This window comes from Elaeis guineensis, chromosome 11 (genome assembly GCF_000442705.2).
Source record: "Elaeis guineensis isolate ETL-2024a chromosome 11, EG11, whole genome shotgun sequence".
Taxonomy (NCBI): Eukaryota; Viridiplantae; Streptophyta; class Magnoliopsida; order Arecales; family Arecaceae; genus Elaeis; species Elaeis guineensis.
Window position 1 is genome coordinate 117565509 of NC_026003.2, and position 24563 is coordinate 117590071.

Below are 24563 nucleotides of genomic sequence, written 5' to 3' on the forward strand. Positions count from 1 at the left end.
CTGTTGGTCTCCGCGCATCTCTCCGACTCCATTTTTGGTCGGAAACCGAACCAAGAGATGGTACGTCGAGACAATCGCCTTGAGGGCGTTTAGTCCGGATCTTCCAAGTATGGCGTTATAGGCCGAGGACACTTGGACAACCGCAAAAGTCAAATGAATCGTGCTTTGTCGTGGTTCAGTGCCGACTGTCATGGGCAGGGTAATTTCACCTTCCGTCGCGATGGCGTCCCCGGCGAAGCCTATCAAGGGCGTAGGGACCCTCTTAAGTCGGTCGGTTGATAGTCGCATCCGGGAGAAGGTCAAATAAAACAAAACGTTCGTTGAACTTCCATTATCTACAAAAATTCTTTTTACATCGTAGTTCGCTATCGTTGTCGAGACAACAACAGCATCATCGTGGAGAGTTTGGATGCCCCGAACGTCTTCTTCCGTAAAAGTAATCACGTCGTCCGGGCGCAGCCTCTTCGTGGGCTCCCCTCCAGCAGACGTCCCCGGGCCAAGTCGTTTGGAAATCATATTGATGACCCTGGTCGTTGGCCGATTAGTCGTCGCTTCTTCAGTCGGTTGGGGTCGTCGATCGACGACTGGTTGAGTCGGCGGGTTCCTCCGAAATTTATCGAGATATCCTCGGCGGATGAGAGCTTCGATCTCATCCTTAAGCTGGATGCATTGCTCGGTATTGTGGCCGTGGCCCCGGTGGAATCGGCAGTACTTTCGTCGGTCGAGGCCTTTTGCCTTCAAAGGCGGAGGCCATCGCAGGTATTCTTCCCCCTCGATCTCCATCAAAATCTGCACATGGGGAGCAGAGAGAGGAGTGTAGGAGTCATACCTGGGGCGTGTCGGCCTTGGAGTCTGCCGTCAGGGCGACTTCTGATTTCGTCACGAAGGTGAGACCCGACCGTCGGTCGGGGGCCTGCTAGGTTCGGTGGGGTCCCGATCCTTCCTTCGCTTTTTCTTCGGACCTTTAAACTTGATCGAGCGCTGGTCGGAGGCTCCTTTGTCCGCGCGCATGTACTTGTACGCACACTCCAATAATTCGGCATACGTCCGGGGGAGCATTTTGTCCAGGGAGTAAGTGAACCGGGACGCCCTCAGCCCCCGTTTCGTGGCCGAGATAGCCATGCCTTCGTTGAAGTCCCGGACCTCAAGCGTGGCCGTGTTGAATCGCGCCACGAAGTGTCGGAGCGTCTCATTTTCTCTCTATTTGAGGGAGAAAAGGCTGTCCGACGTTCGCGACGGCTTCCGGCTGGTGCTGAAGTGAGCCACGAAAGAGTGCTCGAGCTGTCCGAAGGAGTGGATACTTTCCGATCGAAGATCGGAGTACCAGGCCCTGGCAGCTTTGCGGAGCGTGGCGGGGAAGCCGATGCAAAAGAGAGCGTCGGTTGCCCCCTGAATCGTCATGAGAGCTTTGTAGCTCTCCAGGTGGTCGATTGGGTCGGTGGAGCCGTCGTAGAGCTCCACGTGCGGCATCTTGAACCGACTGGGGATCGGCTCGTCGAGAATGAGTCGGGAGAGAGGTTGGGCGGTCTGGAAGTCGACATCGTTTGAAGACTTCTGCCCGTCCACCTGCAACTGTGCAAGTCGACGGTCGATTTCCTCGAACCTGCGTTCGTAGTCATCCGTCGGTGCTGGGAGACCCCAGGAGTGGAGTCTCCGGAAGATTCCGAGAGGGAGGTGGACGGCGTTCGCGGTCGCTTCTCCTTCCTCGCTCGTTCCAGCTGGGAGGGAGAAAGCTGTTGGGACCGATGGGCATCGCGCCGCGGCCGCCCCTCCTCCTCTCTGTGGGAGCGCTGTGGCAGGCGCTCCCGCGGAGGCGACGGAGATCGACACGGGCATCGGCGGCTGCTCCTGGAGGGCATCGGACGTGCTGCCGGTTGCCCGACCGGTGATGGCGGCAGCCGTACCGGCTGTTGCTGGAGGCTTTTGACCGCGTCCGTCAGCATGGTCATCTGCCGTACGATCGCCGCGATCTGCGCCTCCGTGGTCACCGCGGGATGCGGAGAGCTGGGTTCCGCCGTGGAGGGTGGAGGAGAGGCCTCTTCCCGACGGGAAGAGTGCCTCGCCGACCCGGTGACCCTCGATCGCTGAGCTCTTATTTTTGTCATCTCGAATCTCGTGGGGACAAAGTACCGTTACGCTGCCCCCCGCCTCCCCTTCCTGGCGTGCCAATCTGTTGCGGCCAATCTCCTCGTCGCCTGGTCGTCGGGAACGAGCGCCTGCAAAAGAAAGTCCGCACTGACCGGAGGCGGCTCCGGCGGGGACCCTCCGGCGGTCAAGTCAGAGAGGAGACTAGGCAACAGTGAAAAGAAAACAAGGAGCTCAACGAGAGAGGGAAAGAGAGAGAGGGGGCAAGCCCAAGAGTTTCGAAGGGACCTCTAGCACTGTTGCCTTCCCCGATATATATAGTGGAGCGTGGTATGGCGTCGTCATTAATGGCGCGGACAATTGAAGAATTATCAATTCACTGCAGACTGTTAGAGTCACCGTAAAGGTGTCACATCGCCGTGGGGCTGTCAAATCGCTAGGGTTGACCCACGCCTTAGGTGGGATAATGTCTCTAGGTGGCAGTGTCGCATGCTGTTATCAGGACTGACAGTCTTTGGCAGTAGTACGGTGATTGGAGGAGTCGACCGACCTTAGGACGGTGGCCAGCTGAGGGGCGTCGGGTGGAGATTTGGACCCCTTCGCCGGTCAGTCGGGCACGTCGCGGGAGTCGGGCATCGGACTTCCTGGTGCGGTTGGTCGGGAGGGCGGAAAAGGTCTGCCCGACCGACATATCTTCAGTCGGTAGAGAGCCGTCGATCGATCGGTAATGGCATCCGGCGATCGGTCGGTCGGTCGGTCGGATATGTCCGATTATAAGTCGGCATGAGCGGGATCGGTCGGTATTCTCCAACACCAACAAAAATCCAACTCATTCATTCACACCCCAGATATGCCAGAACTTGTCGCCTCACCAGTCCACAGACACATCTTTTTCTGGTGAAATCCAAGAACATTTTGAATAACGATTCGCTGAGACTGCCTCATGGAATCCCACATTAAGCTGTTTCATAGTTTGCACTTCTTACCACCATGTCCATACTGATACTGTTCACATAGTTTGCATCTCCAAATTCACCTCTCCAATTTAATGTTCACATAGTTATGAACATTAAATTGATCAAGTTGTCATACTTGGAGACTGGGTGGAGAAGGACGACATCATTTGGAAATCCATATGGGGACAAAAACACCATAACATCTTCTAAAGGTAAGGTCGAAACAAGGAATTGCAGGTTCGGTGAACCCAGCAATCATGTGAGGTTTGGCAGAATATAGGAAATAAAAAGACAAACATATTTCACAAAAACTAATGATTTTTATTTTACTAATATTCCAACAGAGATCAAACATTAACAGTACTAACACTAACTTTTCACAAATAAAGATGGAATTAAAGACAAACATTTTCACTATCTTGCTTGAGGATACGTGGCAAAAATTTTTCAAAACCACATCTACTATGACCAAAACGTTCACCAGAATATCAGAACACCAACTTACCTTAAAATGGGAAATTACAGACTTCTAAATTTATGTCGAAGTTATGCAGAAGATCATTTCTAGAACTACCTAACTGGCGAGCCTTTTACTAGTTGTTGTTCTGAGAATTCTTCGCCAATATCTATCTGTACTTGAAAGCAAGATCGAGTTGAGTCTTCCCCTGCCAATTTGATCTTAATTACTAAAAAAAATATTAGTTTTCTTTCATATTCTGAATTAAGGCTAACTTTTTCAGAGAGAAATAAAACCACTCCAAAGATTATTCAAACCTCCACTTGCTGAATGGTTTCATTTGGTTTGAAGGCTTGAAGTGATTACGCACTCATTGACCAATAAATCTAAGCAGGCTAAATTAAAATAAATCCCTAATCCCGGCACTTATTTAGGTTCATCACAAACCAAGAACCTAAAATACAATATATGAATAATACCTGCATATATAAGCAACTTCATAATATCAAGCTTGATTCATTTGGTTGGAATATGCCAGGTTATGAGATAATTTAATAATTTTTAAAAATTATTTATCAAAAAAAATTATGAAGAAAAATAATTTTTATTATGTTTAGTTAGTGAAAAAATTATTTTAAAAAATGATACTAAAAAAGATTAATAGGTTTGGTCAGAGACAATTCTATATAGAAATATGTCCAAATTTATAAATTATTTATCAATAAAAAATAATTTTAAATATCAGAATAGTATTATCATCTCCAATCAATTTTTATATAATGATTATAATCATATATCTCTTTGTACATTATCACATGTATTTTATTTTTTTTTATAAAATTTTTTTATTATATAAATTTGAAAAAATATAAAAATAAATTTTATGATTTTATATATATTTTATTGAGATATTTTTATCAAATATGAATTATCATCATTCAAAAATTTATAAAATATTTTTATTTTTTTAAAAATAAACATAAGAGCCGTCAAATTTTTTTACTATCTTTCTCTTTTTATTTTTTGATGATTTAATATAAAATTTATTTTTTCGTATCAGATTCATCCTACCAAGTGAATCCTTAAAATAAAACATAGAATACACCAAGAAATACAAAAATATAAGCCAAACTGTCTCGATCTAAACCCTAGCTTCGTGATCTGACTAGTGTTCAGATAACAATCATAACATTATCGTCAGCCAAAACTGAATGCTCAAGTATTAGTTATCCAGCCATCTTCGAGCATGTCATGTATCCTTCCAAATAGATAAGAATAAATCAATGTCATATCAGTTGTTGGCCTATCATTGCTCAAAAAACCACGAGCTGCCTTCTAAGCCGGCACATATTTAAAGCTCCCATTTTTTTTTCCCTGATGAATATTTAAAAGTCGTCCTTTTTTTCCCTGATAGGCTAATAAGTTGAACATGGGGCATGCCGACATCTCGGAGTGATGTCATGGTTCCAATGCTTGGACCTCTCTCTCCCCCAGCCCTTTTTTCTTTTTCTTGCCCTCCTTGTGAGTTAAGCTGTTACATCTGAAATAATATTTGACCGGGCTCTCTCTAAACAATTGCTCAATAAAATTGGATCAAGACTAATATAAGACAAAGAAGTTGTTAAATGGTCTTGTAAGCATCGAGTTGATGATCTCTTAGACAAGCACCGGTAATAGGACCTTTCTTTGTCCCCCATTTTATAGTCCATCTCTAATTAAATTTGTGAGTTGGTGCACCTTGAACATCATCGGATCATTATTCCTATCTGAAAATATAATTGATTTTGTAGATTAATGCCAAGATCTTTGATTCAATTTGTCATGTGAATTGACGATCTACCTTGAACATTATTCAAGTAAAATAATATATGAATGTCATTCAAGGAATACAATTTTCATGGTGGAAGATAGTAAATATAAGAGGAATGAAAAATGATATTAGGGAGTTTTAATTGGCCATGAGATCAGAAAATTCTCATATGCAACTACATAATTATCGTGACTCACAAATTCCAAACCATTTCCCTTGTGATAAAGATTTTTATAAAAATAAATGATAGAATTATCATTGGAAATCGCACCCGATGGCATGAATGTTGGATGTAGATTTTAAATTGAAACCATTATCATAATTTTTATGTCAAGTTAATTTCAAGAAATTCCTACCTCCTTGATGCTTTGATCTACATATTAACCAAGTATAAAGTCATCCAAAAGATGTGAGTTGCATCCTAAGACTAAAATAAGATTTTTTTTTTTGATAAATAAATGCAGTACATAACATGCTTCAATTATGTTCCAAAGTGGTACATTAGACTAAAAAATAACACTATAAACCCTTTGTTATTGTGAGGATGCACCGTAGCAAAGTTGGTTAAATATCTTATATTAATGAATGGGTAAGAGCCAATATTCTATGTCACCAGTCATCCCCATGCCGACCTTCCATTTGTCATAAATCTGAAAAAGTCCAAAAGACAAAAAAAAATGTTATCACCCAACAATATAAAAATAGAAAGTATTTTTTACCTTCCATTTTCTCTGGAAAAAAAAAAAAAACTGACCATCTAAGTTTCTCTACTCTTTGACCCTTCAATAAATTTTCTGACAACAAATAAAAAAAAAAAAAAGAAATTTGGAAGGACAGGAGTAGTCACCTTGGAATTATTTACCAAAATCTCCGGGACATTTCTTGCTCCCCAACCTGCCCTTCTCCCACATAAAACCATCAACCTTTTCACCCCACCCCCTTCCCCTCCTCATCAAACAACATAATCCCCAAATCTTAGAGGAATTTATCATTAATACACATACAGAACATCATCAAACACCAACAGGCCTCGAGACAGTGCGAGAAAAGAAAGAAAAGGAGCGGAAAAGAGAAAAAGAAAGGAAAAAGACGGGCTCTGTGATGAATAAGAGGAAGAAGCGGCCGCAGCAGCAGCAGCAGCAGCAGCAGAAGCGACCTTCGCCATCTCCTTAGATGCATCACAAGACATCCGAGGCTCAGATCGGCAAGGAAAGCTTCGGTCTCTCCTCCGATTTCAGCCGCTCCCCCAACCCTCTCCTCCCCCTCTACCACCACCACCACCACCACCACCACCCCCCTCCTTCTTCTTTCCTCCAAATCCACATCCCAAATAATTCCAACCCTAACCCTAACCCTAATTCCGATCCTCACCATGCACCCCACCTCCTCCCCTCCGCCCCCCACAAGCGCCCCGTCATGAACGCCTCCCCCGCCGCCGCCCGCCACCACCGACGACCATCCCCCTCCCCCGCCCCCGTCCGACACCACCACCACCCCCCACGCCTCCTCCCCCACTTCTCCGCCGCCTCCACGCGCTCCGCCCTCCGCCACCTCCTCCGCCGCCTCCACCTCCGCCTCCGCCTTCTCCTCCTCCTCTCCCTCCCCTTCCTCTACCTTCTCCTCTCCCCTTCCTCCTCCGATGCCGCCGCCGGCCGTTCCCTCCTTCTTGACTTCCTCTCCGCCCTTGCCTTCTCCTCCATCCTCCTCCTCATCCTCGCTCTCTCCCTCAATGCCTTCCCTTTCCCCTCCATCCGCCTCCTGCTCTCACGCTCCTCCGCCTTCCTTCTCCCCCGTCACCATCTCCCACGCCGCCAGCCCCCTTCCCCCGTCCTCTGGTCCATTGGCTCCTCCGACGACAAGCCCAAGGCCGACCGCCGCCCGGCCTCGGGCCTTGGGGTTCAGGTCTACAGCAACGGGGACGTCTACGAGGGGGAGTTCCACCAGGGCAAATGCGCGGGAAGCGGGGTCTATTATTACTACATGAGCGGGAGATACGAGGGGGATTGGGTCGACGAGAAATACGATGGGTATGGGGTAGAGACCTGGGCCCGGGGAAGCCGGTACAGGGGCCAGTACCGGCACGGTCTCCGCCATGGGTTCGGGGTGTATCGGTTCTACACGGGGGATGTCTATGCCGGGGAGTGGTCCAACGGGCAGAGCCATGGCTGCGGAGTGCATACATGCGAAGATGGGAGCCGATACGTCGGAGAGTTCAAGTGGGGGGTCAAGCATGGGCTTGGGCACTACCATTTCAGGTAAGAGATTGAACAAGTTACCTTGAATTCTCTATTTCAGATTCTTGGTTGCTTTCTAAAATGTGCGCAATATGTGGATTTTTGGGTCACGGAGATCGGAAAACTTTCCTTTTGGTTACTATTTGTTTTTAAGAAACTACATAATTGTTTTTTTTTTTTTTTTGGGATAAACGGTGTTCTTGATTTCTTATCCATAACCGGCTAACTGCATTAAATGATTCATTTGTTGGGCTTTCCCTTTTCTGCACCGTCTTATTTCTGTTTAAACACTACAGGGTGTCAGTTCTGATTGATTTGCTTTGGCAGTGTACAAAAGAAAAATGGTGACTACTGTTAACAATGCAACCACAAAGACCTTCCTAGATTAATATAAATGGAAACATCTGGTGGAATAGTTATTACTCTCCAATCCACATCTTTGGCATTTTCTGCTTCGCAATTAACATGGAATTCATTGTCCAGCATTTCAAAGAGATTATCACGAAACTTCTCAAACCTCGCTCCCCAAAATCAGTAGAGAGTAAATAGGTTCCATATCACTGCTTGTCTTAATAATATGCTGCTTTTAGATTGTTTAGTATGAAAGAAAGCATGTGTTCCTTTCGCATGATATGTGATAAAAAAAATCTAGGGAATCTCGGAGCGGAAGGGGGAGTGGAAACCTTCTGTGGTTCTTTCATGGAGATTATCTTTATGGGTTGTTGAGTGAACCTGGAAAGAAGATGGTTATGGGATAATGAATGCCCATGCAAAACCCTAGCATGGTTTGTATTGAAGAGGCTAGGTTGGAGAAGATTAGTTGTAGGTCAAGGATTCCCATCCTGGTGCATCCCACCATGTGATGTTGGTACTTCTATTTCATCTTCTTCATATATTACACCCTAATTCTTTCCTAAGAAAAAGAACGTGCAAGACTAAATGACTTCTAGGATGTTTTAACTTTTAAGAATCACTATTGATGTTAGTTCTGTACAATTAATGACAAGATGACCTAAACGGCTGATTTCTTACCTTGGCTATGTGAGGCCTCATATTTACAAAGGGGCTTGATGTATTGGTGTTAGTTTGGCCTACCTTGGCCTATCTATGGTGTTCCTTTGGCATGATAATAGATGAAAATCTACCTTTTCCTGAAAAAGAGGCCAATCATGTTGAAAGCTAGCAAATAGATTCAAAAAGGTGAGAGAATTTAGTTTCTAAAGCTTGGTTGGACAAGGGGGTTCAAGGAATCTTGAAGAGGAATGGGAAAGGAAATTTTTGTGGTTTTTCTATGAAGATTATCTTTTGCAATGTGACTTTCTTGAGTGAGCTTAAAAAAAAAAAGATGGCGGCGGGACATTTATTGCACATGCAAAAACTTGGCATGTTTTGTATTTAAGAGACTAGGTTGGAGAACATTGGTTGTAAGCGAAGTATTCACGTGTCGGTGTGTCCCATGCGTCTTGCCAATATGGCAGTGTACCGACAAGAATATGGTACTTGAGGCACCCCCGGGACACTGATTCACTCATGAACATGGATCTCTTGATTATCCTAGTTGGTACCAGCTAGGATGGTTACGCCTCACACTCGAGATAGCCTGGCACCCTAGAGATAATCTTTTTTTCCCTTTTCATCTTGTTAATCAATGTTTCGGTTCATTGCAGTCCCCCAACTCATCCTAGTATTGTACTGACCTAGGACCAACCAAGACAAATACTCAAGTCAAGACTTTAGTTTTTATTTTGGGCTATAGACCATTGGATGGTTTTGATTAGAAAGTTGGAGCAATTTGAAATGAAGGATCAACTCTAATTTAGAAATTAATGTGTCATAAGAGTTTTAGAAAGAAAAAGGGAAAGGGGTAAATATGCATAAAGTGTTGAATGCATAATTATAAAGTGAATACCCGAACAATTTTTGTTGTGGAGGATCACCTGGGAAATAGACGGGCCTAAAGACAAATACATAGTCACTATCTAGACTGTTGTGTATGCACTAACATATATGGAAATACATGATAATATGCATACTTAACATATTTGTACATATATAGTTATCTATTTTACACGGATGCTCATAGGGAAGCGAGATATATCATATTGAATTCCAAAAGAGAGCAAATGGTGCCAAGGAAATAGCTAAAGTGTTAAACTAGTTATGCCTAAAATTCTTTTGTCAACTCTAAACCCGAGCTTTAGCCTTCAATAAGTTGGATGACCAGGCAAGGTCAATAATCTCTACCATTTGAGATAAAGTAACTAATCATATTCAATCAACTCTCACCTTTTTTTTTTGAGTCTATTGCAGATACTAGATATACTAATATATCATAAATGTGCTTTTAAATGTTGACGAGTACTGCAATTTAAGCATTATGCCTTAAGGCATGTCAACTTAGCTTCTTGCAAAATGTAGAAAACCTAGACAAGTGAATAATACTGATGAATTAGGTGAACAAATAATTGGCCAACAATGTGCTCACTTGCATTGGCACCCGCGTGACTACCAGGAATAGGTTTTTTATCGGTTGCCTGGGTGATTTTTCAGCTTTACTTCAAGTCCAAGATTAAACCAGAATTGAATATTTTAGCAGCTTTTCTTATATATGTTAGAAGTTGGAAAAATTGACCTTTCTCCTAATATTGTAGGGAAAAATCCTATTTTGCTTGTTTCCTAAAACTGCTAGTATATTTCTTCTTATTGTAGTTACTTCACATAAAAGAAGTTGGATGTTGGCTAACATTTAACATAGATTCCACCCATATTGCAGGTTTTTTGAGAGCTCCTATAAAGTAGCAACATAATGTTCCACTTAACAATGCTTTGTCAGACTCTTTTGCATTCCCACCCTCCACTCCACTTATTTAATACTGCTAGCATTTTTTTCCCCTAATCTAAGTAAGATGGGATCTCACATTATCTTAGAATAATAAAAACAACAATAATACAACACCTTAAATTATGTTAAAAAGTCACAAAGACCTTGTTTGAATAAAATGATAACATTTCAAAGTGTGATGATTTACTTTGATAACGATAGTTTGGTGGTTTTGTAGGTTCAGCAAGGGGTTTATTTCATTCCACTGTGCAGTTGTTATGAATAGCAGATCCATCTTGAGATTCTTCTTTGTTTTTGAGAGTAAATAAGGACATGTGGAATAAACTGAAGGTTTTACTAAGATGGTCAAAAGAGCCTCGATTAGGTAGATAGAACGAATCTTTTATTCAACATTTTTTGTACATCATCCACTTGTTGCAAAGACCATATGGGTAATCTATTATTGTAATAGTCTCTTTAAAACAATTTTAAAAATGATCAAGGTCCAAGATAATAAATGAATGTAAGCTAATTATAACTGTTAAGTTGGTTATCTTTATAGGTGAGATTCTATTTTGCTACATCTTAACCTTTGTATCTTCCAGGTTGGGTTGGGACCTTGAGATGCTTTCAATTTCAACTTCTGCTCTTTCGTAGCTTCCGTTCAATACAGCAACCTCTTGGGCACCAAAATTCGGATTTTTGGCCCTACTTCAGCCGATAAAACCATGCTCCATCTCCAAATTCCATTTTATCATCTTCAAAATGTTCCCATGTGGTTCCCAACTTCTTCAAGAGTATCACCCTTTTCAAGCTTGCATGCACTTCACTCTTTACTCACCTCCTTCCTATTGCTTGCTCTACTGCCATGAAAGTTAGCCACCTACTTCGTTGTGCATACTATTGCCTCCTCTTCTTCCCTCCTTTTACCTCTTCCCGTGCATGGTTGCTGATTTTAGAGCTACAAAGGGTACAGAATTTAAAGAGGGCCATAATTTATAGTTTTTGTAATAATGTTTTGGATTTTCCATGTGCTGTCTAGAACAGGATGTTAAAGCATGTTCCACCTTCTAGGTCTGCTTTGCTCATGTACTTTAAAATTTTGATTGAAATTGACTATGAAAACCAATATCCAAACCAATGGATTGGTTTATGACAAAATTCTTTCAACACTAGACCAACTAAAATGGCTTTATAACTGATATTTAAACTTTGATGTGGGATGAATGAACTCTATGAATCAAGTTGACTTGTGGTTTTAGACTTGGTTTTCATTGTGGTTTTCAGATCATGCTTGATTAATGGATCCAGGAATTTCTTGAGTTGAAGCGTCTGATATAATTGTTAGTTTCCATTTATTTTCTCTTCAGTTGAACCTTTGGAGTTTTGATTTTGATCAAAGCTTAGTTTTTTTTGAGGTAAGAGATGCAGAGATGCAAATTGCACTAATTACATTGAGTTGTCTTTTACTCGGAACATTTGTTCTGCCTTCTACAAGCTACACTCCCCTTTATTCTTGTTCTTATTCAGTTTCCGAATTTTGTTGGAAAACTCTAAATAATTTTGTTCAAATGTTTCAGTTGTTTATAAACACTAGCAGTCACATATAACTCATATGATTTTTAGTTTGTGCAAAACTGTCAAATGAATACTGTCCATACTCCATATTATCTCCGGTCGATATTGCTTTGCAGCAAACCTAAAACATCTCTGCTGTTAACCTAAGTGTTTCATTTAGTTTCAGTCAAATCAACAGTTGGCCACATCTAATGAAATTGGTTGAGACCAGCTGTGATAAAGCGAAATTGAAGTGTGTGCATATTTCTTCAGGTTAATCTCATTATGTTTGATTACTGCTCATACCTCTCGCAAAGAAGTGAATTCATGAAGTTTCATGTCAGTATGTTTTCATTGTTAATTTTCAACTGGTCTCCTTAGTCCAAAACAGGCTGTTTGGCTTAGCAAAAGTATCTCATCTCAACAAATTAATATCTCCCCTCATTTTCCATCCTTTATGGATATATATATGGGCCTATTATCGTTGAATAAGCGGTTGATAAGGAATATTATTTTCTAAAAAGATATTCTTGTCGGTAGTTTAGGTTTTGTAAGACCTTGTAAAATTTGCCAATTGTGAATAATGATGCCTATCTTGTAGATGTGGCTTAAAGTTGGGCTTGATGTTCTGATTGTCAATACATAACTATGATGGATATGCAGTACCAACACTGTAATTGTTTGCATTTTCTATTTATTGGTGAATTATCTTGCTAGCTCTGGTCAATAAATTATTGGTGAATTCTTACTTGGATAAGAATTTGTATGACAAATAGCTGCTATTGGTCAAAATTCTGTTCTGGCTCTGGTCTAGTAGACTTAATATTTAACAGAGGTTGCGTTTGTTTGAACTGCTGACATGAGCAAATCATAAGCTTATATGCTTCCCATAATGGAAGTACAATCAGTAAATTTCTACCCTTACCCTGCATAGCACTAGCTTGATCAGCTAAATACAAAAAATAGAATGTCTTCCCAGTATCTCTTACATTGGGACAATCATAGATAAAATACGTCCCTGTAGTCTCTGGGGTTGCAATCGCATGAGTTAGCTGAACCCAAACATTTTGGCACTAACTCTATATTTGCATTATCATATGAAGGAATGGTGACACCTATGCTGGTGAGTACTTTGCGGACAAGATGCATGGATTTGGTGTTTATTGTTTTGCAAATGGGCATCGATATGAGGGAGCATGGCATGAGGGAAGACGGCAGGGTTTGGGAATGTATACATTCAGAAATGGGGAAACACAGTCAGGTCATTGGCAGAATGGTGTCCTTGATACTTTGAGCACCCAGAACAGTGTTCCTATATCACCAATTGCTGTAAATCATTCCAGAATACTCAATGCGGTTCAGGTAATGGGGTCTGTTCCTTTTATAAAAGAATTGTAAGCAAACACTTTTCACATCGGAAATAATAATAAAAATGATTTATGCTGGTCATTTCTATTTCAGGAAGCACGAAGAGCAGCCGAGAAAGCTTATGATGTGCCAAGGGTTGATGATAGGGTGAACAAGGCTGTTGCAGCAGCCAACAAAGCAGCCAATGCAGCTAGAGTTGCAGCGGTGAAAGCTGTTCAAAAGCGAATCCCTAATAATGGTGATGACATACCAATCCCAATTGTGTGAGACATTTGCTTTCTTGATATCAGGTTGGTTTTGCTTTGGCTCAAGGGCAGCATTGAAGCGTTCGCGTAGAGCAACTTAGGGGACCATACAGGCGAGCATCAAAAGAAATTTACCAGCATCCCTGCAACCTGTTCTCTTTAGCTTTATAGTCGTTTTTAATCTTTTTTTTCCGAGAGTTTGCTTAACTCAATTCCTGCTTTGAGCTACTTTCAGTTGTCGAAGATGACTGATTGAGAGGGGGCAGGTTTCTTTCTCCTTTATCGTCTTTTTTTGGGCGTTATGTAATATCTGAATATGATGAGTGCAGCCCCATTAGTGCGGACGGTGCCACCTGTGTGAAACTAGTTGTCTCTTTATCTTTGTACATGGCTGTTATGAGTACCCGTTTCCAGGTTAAACCCCATGCCAGAAAATCGTCGTGGTCATTGTGATAAAATGTCCTGATAAATGAATAAGAGCATTTTGCTTGCGGGTGAATGGTATCTTCGTTTATTTCTTTATCATGTGTATCTTCTGCGCGGATCTGGTCGAGTGCATCTCTCGTTAACCATGGTTTCCCACCAGCGGTGATTCAAGGTTCTTCCCCATCTTCATTTTTGGTGCACCCAGAATAAATTTTTAAATCTTATGTTCGGGCGCATGTTGATTACAGACGAGCACTCATAGTCCAAACAAGACAATCCATCGAACAGTGTACTTTGAGATTGCTTTTCTTCCCCTGCTTTTGGAGCGTGGATTTGAACCCACAACGTAGGTACAATCGGCCGCACACCAGAATAGACTGCACTGCTGTGCTGGGGCAAGACACCCCACCTGCAGTGCATTAAGAAGAGCAGAATCATGGTGCTGACGGGGGTGCACAGAAATTATTAGGTGGATTTAAGGTCCAAGTTAGACCTAGGATAACTTCATCCTAAATCCACGGTGGACCGGATCCATCCAAATTTCTTAAGGCACATGGCCAACAGCATTGCATGATTCCAAGCATCATTGGCGTAGATGGGGGGCGGGGGCACCCGGCCACAGAAACTGCTCTTATTTTGGCAGGCACCATTTTCAAGCATCTGTATTTCACGTACGCCGCACCATACCAACACAATAAAATCACCAATAAATTTCCTAAACAAGCCATCAGTTATATCAGCAATACATCGCACACAGCAAACACACGAACATCTTATTAGAGCATTGGGTGCGTTGCCTGCCCCATATTTGTGCAGACAACACAACCCACGGCCACCAGCAGGGTAGCTGTTACTAAAGCGTTCCATGTACAACAAACTGTAGTTGCACGGGACAACAATATGGAACCGATCAACATACAGCCCACTACAATTATACTAACAACAGTAGAAAACAAATGAATTTGAGGTATAATGTTAGGCAACTTAAAAATCTTTTCTTAATCTAGCTGGAACTTTAAACGTTATTGACCTAAGCCAACCCAGATGGGCTCCTCGGGAATCAAGAACATATTATTATGAAACATAGTAACCTGGAGCTATCAGCTATTTCTACATCAGGCCAACACAGAAAATTAGGCATTCCAACAGCTAAATTAATAAATTGAGCTTTAAAGCAAGGAATTTATCTCTTTCAAAAAATTAAGCTTCAGAACAACCACACAAAAGCAGCAAACTAAAATCAGTCTCTGGTTCGAATGTTCATCTTGAACTGAAATTACTGAATAATATTCCTGAATAATAGCTGTATGGGCTTTTCAACTCTCTGTCTGCTCCCGCAGCCTCCTGATTGTGCTCCGAACAGTTACGGCACTAGCAGTGCTGAAAAGCAGTAACAGTTGATTTCTCAGCAACATAAAATATATTTATATAGTAAAATGTACATGGACTGGTGAAAAGAACACGATCTTACTTCAGTGTATAGGCACCACCAGCTTTCACTTTGCCACAATCCTTGCATCCCCAAATCCCAACAGCTTTCCTTTTAACAGCATACTGTATGGTAATACCCAAACATACTCAGTATCATTGCTGGCAAATAATGTGACTCAAAGCTGCACTCTGAAAATTACAATACCTTGCCACAAAACTCGCAGAAGTACTTCGCATGCTGGCTGACCTCCATTTTCTTGATCTGCTTCCTCAGACTTGCACCATATCGGGTGCCTGAAACATTGACAGTATCAGCACTTACAACCTTCAAACAATAATGAAAAATGAAAAAACAGAATCTTTTCACCCTTTCTTGCACATAAGGATTCTATGAATGGAGGCCTACTCACCGTATTTCCCGACAATTCCTGCCTTCTTCGTACGCTTCGTCTGAACCCACAATAAACATGTAATAGATTAGGTGATCAAACATGGTTTATTAAATCCTTGTTTACTTAAAAATGAGCAACTTTAGAATATCAACCGAAATGTAGTTGAACTAGACAAGAAAATCATAAAATAACATTAAAAGGGGAAAGGGAGAAAAATGCTCCTCTCCAATGCAAGCTTGCCAAGATAAACTTTTCCAGAACAAGAACCTTGATGGCCAAGCATAATTACCCAATGATTCATGACACTAGTGGCACGCCATTTGAATACTATCTTAAACATTGGAAAGATGATAAAAGGACATCAATAATGATACAAACATTTGTTGTATAATATAATCAATTCTTATAGATGAAGTATTAGGTTTTAGATTCTCTTTAGTTAGACTTCTCTTCTTTGGAAAGGGTTGTCTCATCCACTATTAAAAAAAAATAATTTTAGGGTGTTAGCTATTCAGTAATTTCAAGCAAATCAGGTGTCTTTTCTTAAGGCAGACAGCTGTCTGTACATCCATTTAGGTATGCAAGTACTTGTTTTTGAGCTAATTTTTAGGAATCACTTGTTTTCCTATAGCTTTGGCTCAATTTGTTGTTTTTCCCATGTTTCCCTAAGCAGCTCAAGCTGCATCAATGTCTTGGACTTGAGTCATGCTGCAAAAAGTTGTTCTTTTCATCATCTGTCCGCATCACTCAGAAAGTTGTAATTAGGAACAGATAGAGAACAATTCCTAAGAAGGAAAGAATAATGTCTTGTCCAAATAGAAGTTGGAAATATGTTGTTTTTGACATAATTCAGTACATGAAGAGGAAAGACATTTGCTGTATTTAGAAATGTGGACGAAATTTCATAGAAAAATGTTTTTTCAGAACTTATTCGATTGATCCGTTCCATGTGGATTCACTTCAGGTCCAAGTTTAAGAACAACAATTCAACTTACAGTCATGAATTTGACCCACTTCCATTCTCTCTTTCCGATTAGAAATTCATTCAGATGTTAAAATCATAACGTGGCTAGCATCTAATCACAGAATTTAAAAAAAAAAAAAAAAATTGCACATCACAACACCAAGATCAAAATTTTATCAATTACATGCTCGGCTATGATAAAGTGAGATTTGGTACACAACCTTTTCTCATCATTTCAATCATGCTTTAAAGTGCCAGCCAGCACATACCATCCCAGGTGAGTATTGACACCCGACACAAGTTCCATGCATCTTTTAAATGTATTTTCTATAATTTTTTTACTGAAAACGATTTTTAAAAGTAATTTTTTTCCCCTTCTGCAGAGCAGAAGAGCATGGTACATGCCATGCCAGCAATTGACCTACACAGCTACCAACACCAATACCAAAATCCATGATTTGTATCCAACACATAACTGACCATTGAATCTCGGATTGGTTTCCCCTAGTGTTGTTAAAGGTGGCCACCTAGGTGCCTATGCACTTTATTTGACCAGGCTGCCTAGGCTAAACCCATTTAAATGCTACTCTAAGGGTTTCTTTTCACAATTTTCTTTCCCTATGGAAGCCTATGTGGGACATGTACAAGGGCAGCAAAGGCCGCTACCAACCTAGTCATAGCTACTAAGCTAATCAATGGCTACTAGCAGGTCAATCAACAGCTACATGTGGTGCCAGCCATAGAGTGGCCGCTAGTGCCAAAAAAGTTCAAGTTTTCCTTTTTTTCATCTTCTTCAGACCAGTCTCATCTTCTCTATTCTCTTATTTTTCTTCCACTTTCTCTTCAGCTCCTACCCTCTTCTTGATCTATCCATTCTTCAACCCCTTTTTTATTTTTTTCCTACTTTTGTTCTGCTTTGCCTTTTCTTCCTCCTTGATAGTTGGTTGTTGGCTATGGCCCTGCATCCTGTTGGCTGCTGCATTCTTTCCTTCCTCCTCTTCCTTCTGCCTTTTTGCCAGGTTTTAGACTACTCGTTATGTTGTACAGGTATTGACTGCTGGTTGTGTTGTACAGCCTGCTGGCTGCCGCAGTGGCAGCAATGCTATTGCTCTCTCCTTCTTCTAGTGGATTTAAAACTTTTTAACTTTTGTAAGTGTGAAAACCAGGTTTCATAATTCTATATTCAGTGAAAAAAAGTGTGAACATATGATATATTTGTTTGCTTATGCATATGTTTAAAGGTAAAAACTTGGAGGGCTTTCATCTATAGGCAGCAACCTAAGCACCTATGCTACTTGGCCTCACCTAGGCAGTTTGACAACCTTGGTTTCTCCTTACACGTGTTAAACGTACCACAATATAGCTAACTCGTATAACTCTTTGATGGGCCAAATAAATTGATTCCAATAACAAAACAACTGAACTTAGTGATGTAATGAAATGATCAAGTAGGGATTCTCTCATTTTATTTAACCTAAAGAACTAGGAAAATACTAGTTTACATGAATTTTCCTCCATGATAAGACTCTTTCATATCCTCTTGCTTATGTGCACGTTCAAGTGTGTACATTTTCTATTCGACCAAAAACCTACCTTCAAGGAACTAAGTATTAGAAGTGTAAGGCATTTAATAACCAAATTAAAAACCTAAAGAAGCCAAAAGCCAAAAGTTCTCTATGAGCTAGATGTGGTTGATGGAGTACTCAACTGGTTGACCTATTAAAGTCGAAATATTCCACATTAGCATCACATCCATATGTTTACATCGTCCACCTAAGCAGCAGAAATTAGACTAGTGATGTCGAATTTACATAATAACCATCTCTCCTTGGAAACCTTACAGTTGCCTTTGGTAAATAGATAGCTAACCAAGGGGTCGATAACATCAACCATCACCATCTACAACTTAACCAGTTAACCATGAAGCAGAAAAATTGTTGTTTGGTTGTTGTTCACCTAATCAGCCATTTTTGCTAATGTGGGAAAAATGTTGTTTGGTTGAAAAAGGCATGGATTAGCTGGATAGGTGCCCCCTTTTCTGTTATTTGGACAAAAGAAGGCAGCATTAAAGAAGGTTGCAAGGTAATAGAAGGGTAAATTGAGGAGGGGAAAAAAAATGAAGGGAAGGGGCTTAACCAGGTGGTTAAAGTTATACCCCGCTCCAAAATATCTTTAACCGGGTTAAGTGGGTGTTGACTAACTTTAACCATCCATAAAGTGGCGATTTTTGGCAGATTAACAAACCAACCAGCACTTACCCAGGTATCTAGGAAACCAAACAGGGCATAAAATGTCTATATTGGCATATGAAAACCCAAAGATGGTGCTTGAAAGATCAGTCTTCATGTACGCTAGCACCTGGATCTTCATGTTAGGAATGTTCGCACCAAGACACCAGCCATAAATAAAATATGATCACTACACACTTCGAAAGACTGCTTCGACAAAGATTTCTTGATGGACATCCAATAGGTCCTTTTGTGTCTTCTTTAAATCTAATTTACTCTCCGTGATGTACTCTAAGGTAAACCCTCCACTGCATCATATCTTGTACCAAAAATTGAAGATCACCATGTAATGGTTTGTAAAAGTATCTACAGGCACCACACCAACCGCTAATAGATTCTTTAAGCTAACCACAAGAGTTCAAAACATTAGAGTTTTATATCTCTTTTCACTAATCAAATATGGCCACGGGATCTCTAAGCTAAGTACTGGTTTCATCACTAATTTTTTTTATCTCACTCCGCATCTCAGTGTTGCATATATAGAGTATGGGATTAACGTTCAAACCCTATCCCTTCGGAATCATCCGACAAACCTAGAAAACAGTACACCGAATCGGTAAAAAATGAGAACAAAAGTTCATCATAATGGGTCGGACGATGAATTCCATCGATTAATCAATAGGGGAAACAACAATCAAACTTAAAAAAAGAAAAAGAGTTGGGGTCATGGAAGGCGTACCATCTTCCCGCGAGCCGGAAGGAGATCCTGAAACCCTAGACGCAATCGAAGCGCTCGCACTCTCCCTCAAACCCTAGTTTCCCAATTTATTGGATCAGGAGATGGACTTTGGGCCACGTTGTCAGTCCACTTGATCGCTGGTATCCATGGGCTGGCTCAACCAGACCTTCAATTTCTCTGGGCCAAAACCACTGGATCTCATTTCTCTCCCAAATTGGAGCAGTGGGAACTCTCTTCAGCTCCAATTCGGGCCAAGCCAACATTTGAAATGGTTTTTTTTTTTTTTTAGGGGTACAAAGGGGTGATCACATAACTCTATGAATATAATCCATAAAATCAAAAAGCAAAAGATCCTATCGTGGGTATGTCTCACCTTGTTGCCAGATCCAGTTTCCGATGTGCTCAGTAACATAAGAAGCGATCCAGTCTGCTGCTCTGTTCGTCGCCTGAAAGATATGTGGAACATGAAGGAACGTTCAGATGTCATGGAGAAGCAGATGGACCTCCAGCTGCTCGTGTTATCTCGGATCCAGTCGATAACAATCGCTGAATCGCCCTCTATGCAAATCCTTTTGAGGAATTGAGTTACAGTAACCAAACAAACATTTCGAAAGTTCAATTGTGGCTCAGCGTATATCTTCTATAAATTTTCTAAAAGCAAAAGTTATTCTCTTATGTTCATTTAATAATGTTATTGGAATCAACACACACTCAAATCATCCAAAACAATCAGCTTCTCTGATGTAGAAGAAATTTTCAATCCAGTGTCTCCCTCTAATCCTAATAGGGCTAGCTTTAATGGCTGATCTGCCTTCGACAAATCATAGCCTTGTTATTAGATAAAGGTTGTAGATATTAATTGTTCTTCTATGTACATTTGCAAAATTATTAGGATAGATCTACAATTATTTGTGATCTTCTCAACTACTGTAATTTCTGTAGTTGGTTTAAGATAATAGTTATCTTAGTTGTTATGCAACCATATGGTTCTGAAATTGTTAAAAAATATTGCAAAAGAAGTGAGATAGGATGAAGAATTTTGTATATTGAATTAGTAATAGATCTCAACTTTACAGTATTTTAATATAATTATGTTATTGAAAAAATGATGAACTTCATTCATTGTTTGTTCATGTGTCTTGTTGCTGAACAAAACCATGCTTATCATATGGCAAAAGCCATTAAGTATTTATGTAGTCGTGGCATGGAAACATAGAAATTGGGTTTTAATATAACAAACAAACTACAATGGGACCTAGTATTAAGTTTTATTTCCTATATAATATGGTGACCCTAGAATGAGTTGGCCACTATTATATGAAAATATGAAAAATCAATCTTGATATAATTGATAAAATAGAAAGGAGTCTCTTATTAACTTTTAGTTTTCTTGTTTCATATATTGACCATAAAATTGTTCCATGATCAATATATGAAAACATAAAATTTGAGTCTTTGTATAACCAATAAATGATAGAGCAATCTAACATTGAATTACATTTCTCATCTCGTCATTCTTACGTATAAATACAGAATTACCATTTTACTATAATAAATAGAATATGGATAGATCTATGATTTAGTCTCAATCCCTATATTTCATACAATGATCACAAAACACTATACAAAAATGCAAGATTTGAACTTATTTTATTCATTTTTATAAATAATGATTGAATAATTTTGTGATTGCTATGTTTATGTCCCTATATTGGAACATAAAATTTAGGTTATGGCATCAAGAATGAATTAAAATCTATTACGACATTTTATTTCTCATTTGATATATTTTTTAAGAATAATTGTATAGGCTGTTGCACTAGAAACATAAAATTTAGTCATTATTATAGAACTAAAACAAGTTTGTGAGCAAATTTCATTTCCATATTTCATATAGTGATTGATTAATTGTCGTATGTTCACCATAGAAAATATTCAATTATAATCAAGAAACTAATAAGGAATATACATTAAATTCAATTTTTATGTTTCGGATATTGACCACAAAAAGGCTTTAGTGTCAATATATAGAAACATGGAATTTGGGTCTTAATATAAACAATTAACTATAGAGGAATTTTTCCTTAAATCTGATTTCCTATATTTCATATAGCCACTATGGAATTATTCTTTGATCACTATATGGAATCATCAAATTTGAACATTGTTATAATTATTCTTTGATCAAATGTTACTTCCCATTTATGATATAATGACCATGGAATGGTTTTGCCATCACTATGTGGAGAAACAAAATTTAAATCTTAATATAATTGCTAATTTACAGTGAGACTTATTATTAAGTTTTATTTATCATATTTTATATAGTGACCATAAAGCCATTCTATGGTCACTATATGGAAGAACTTTAAACAATTACTAATATAAGATTGTAAAATTTTTATAATTAGATTGCGACCCGTTATAGCTTTTGATTACATTCTTCCGTTTACATGTACATTTGGATATACATTTTTACTGGTTCACTCAACTATCTATAGTAGTTAAAGTACAAAAATGGCCTTGATATCTATATCCTGATAATTGTCATATTTCATTCATCATAAAACTCATTACTTTTGGTAGGCCAGTTTTGATTGTGTCCACACACTCTCTAATTACAGTAGTAGCTGAATCTATTTATTTCTTGGCTATTTGAAAAGGGTGGTCATTGATTTTACTTGGAATCATTAGATAACAATAGTTATATATGAAGGAGAAACTATATTTTCTTTTCGTCAGTGGATTATATGTATGGTGTCAATAAGTTGGGTTTGAGTTAAGTTGGCCATATCCAAATTAATCTTAACCCAAGATATATTTGCTAGATTGCAAACTGAAAACTAAATCCAAATAAAACTCTCAATTCATATTCAATACGGAACATGAAAGATATTGGGTTATATAAGTTATATTTTACCCTACTTTTGAACTATTTCTTTAATATATTTAATGCATTTAAAATGCAACATCATGAATTATAAAACATAAAAAAAAAACATCAGAAATATAAAAACATGTATGTAAAATAGGGAAACTATTCAAATATTATTTTTGTTACATACGTATCAATATAATAAAAAAAATATAAAGAATATAGGGAATGAAAAAGATCTTACGGTAATCAAGCTTAATATAAATCTTAAACCATGATAAATATATTGCATAAAAACTATCACAAACAACGTAGATAGGAATGCGGTAGAATGAAAAAGATTATGATTTTACCTTTCTAGTTATTTTTTTTCTTTTATGATTAAAATAAAAAATTGATAAATACATGCATTATATTTATTATATAAATATATGTGAAATGTAGTCTCATATGTGCACATGCACGTACACTTAGATATACGTACATACAACATAGTTGGTTTTTTGATTTTTGTGTATGAATTTTTCTAAACTTAATAAGACTTTGAGTTTAATGTCGAAATTCAATCTAATTAGGGCTGAAATCGGTTTGGATATGGATTGGATACCAACGTATCTATATCCATATTTATTTTATCTGACGAATATAAATATGGATACAGATATTATTTGAATACAAAAATTTATATTCATATTTATTTTAAATGGATACAGATACAATTTGGATGTTGGAAGTATGAATATTGTTGCAGTATAGAGAGGATTTTTTTAGTCCTATATCAGTTATAAGTCAAGAGAGAATATGACTTATATGGATTGAAATCTTCTCTTCCAACATGAGACACTTTTAAAAGATAAAACTGTGAGGCTCTAAATGATTATTGGCATATCAGAACTACTTACCGATGGTCGTTCGGACCTTCTATCGATATATCGGTATTACCGATATATAGTTGGTCTATCTGCTCAACATATTCTAACCATTATAAATCGATGGTCGTTCGAACCTTCTACGACATATCGGTATTACCGACATATTGTCGGACTATCTGCTTAATATACCCTAACCGTTATGAACGGTTGTCGACTATGTATCATGGTACTTAGTGAAAATAAACGACCCATTAACTTCACAATTATGGGTCGATAATTTAGCACCATAAAAAATGGGATCACGTGCTTGACGGTTACATCAAAATCATTTATAAAATGGAGGGTAAGTGAGCAGCACCGATAAAATAATTCTGGGCCAAAGCTCTGCTATTCGAAACATTCAAATCTACTGTTCACCAATTCTCTCTCTGACTTAGGCATCGGAAGATCTCCATCGAATGTTTGACGGTAACAAATATAATGATGGATATAGTTTAGACAGATTAAATTTTATGGCTACAAAGTTAAAGTTATTATTAAATAGATGATAAATTAAGTTAATAATATATTTATATTGTTATATATTTTTTTAAAAAAATAATAAATATTATATAAAATTATATAACGTTATATGTAGGTTCGGATATTTGGATATGAACCGGATAGTTATCTATTACATATCTATTTTTTTTATAGATATTGATATGGATATAAATATTAATTGAATTTTTAATTTTTTATTCATATCTGAATTGATTAGAATAATTCTGGATGTATCATATCCATATTTCTTTCCTCTCTAAATTTAATAGGATATCTTATTGTATTTATTTTTTCGTACTCATAGTTAGCGCGTTATTGGCCTTCACTGAAACCCTTATTCTTCTTCCTCCAGCCAGCTCTAACCATAACATGAATATTTGGGGTAGTGTGAATATCGTTAGCGTAACGACAATAACAAGGGGAAAGCCAACCATTGGCATGTTGCAGGCCAAAGCGCACGTCGGCGTTTCAATGGATTCTTGGTTGCTTCTTTTCCGCGTCCCACTTCGATATCTCTCGGGACTGGAAACCAAGATGGCCACCATGATCAGGTCCGTCCA

At 39.0% G+C, this 24563-nt stretch overlaps 2 protein-coding genes across 2 annotated transcripts; one reads left to right on the forward strand and one right to left on the reverse strand.

Moving 5' to 3' along the window:
* Positions 1 to 6269: 6269 nt before the first annotated feature.
* LOC105053912 (uncharacterized) lies at positions 6270 to 14032 on the forward strand. Its single transcript, XM_010935252.4, has 3 exons — positions 6270 to 7563; positions 13024 to 13282; positions 13382 to 14032. Exons 1-3 carry the CDS (start codon positions 6482 to 6484, stop codon positions 13553 to 13555), a joined length of 1515 nt encoding a protein of 504 aa, XP_010933554.1. The 5' UTR covers positions 6270 to 6481; the 3' UTR covers positions 13556 to 14032.
* Positions 14033 to 15092: 1060 nt separating this feature from the next.
* LOC105053911 (large ribosomal subunit protein eL43) lies at positions 15093 to 19834 on the reverse strand. The gene is made up of 5 exons (XM_010935250.3): positions 19714 to 19834; positions 15801 to 15840; positions 15596 to 15684; positions 15431 to 15513; positions 15093 to 15339 (listed from the first exon to the last, which is right to left on the reverse strand). The coding sequence occupies exons 1-5, from the start codon at positions 19714 to 19716 to the stop codon at positions 15276 to 15278; spliced, it is 279 nt and encodes a 92-aa protein (XP_010933552.1). The 5' UTR covers positions 19717 to 19834; the 3' UTR covers positions 15093 to 15275.
* Positions 19835 to 24563: the final 4729 nt, after the last annotated feature.

Bases quoted from the DNA above. Each gene is read 5' to 3' on its own strand.
- LOC105053912 (XM_010935252.4), top strand. From the start codon at position 6,482: ATGCATCACAAGACATCCGAGGCTCAGATCGGCAAGGAAAGCTTCGGT. The intron at 7,564-13,023 runs GTAAGAGATTGA...TATCATATGAAG, and splicing joins CTTGGGCACTACCATTTCAG to GAATGGTGACACCTATGCTG. The intron at 13,283-13,381 runs GTAATGGGGTCT...TTTCTATTTCAG, and splicing joins GAATACTCAATGCGGTTCAG to GAAGCACGAAGAGCAGCCGA.
- LOC105053911 (XM_010935250.3), bottom strand. The intron at 15,685-15,800 runs GTGAGTAGGCCT...TCAATGTTTCAG, and splicing joins AGGAATTGTCGGGAAATACG to GCACCCGATATGGTGCAAGT. The intron at 15,340-15,430 runs GTAAGATCGTGT...ACTGCTTTTCAG, and splicing joins GGTGGTGCCTATACACTGAA to CACTGCTAGTGCCGTAACTG.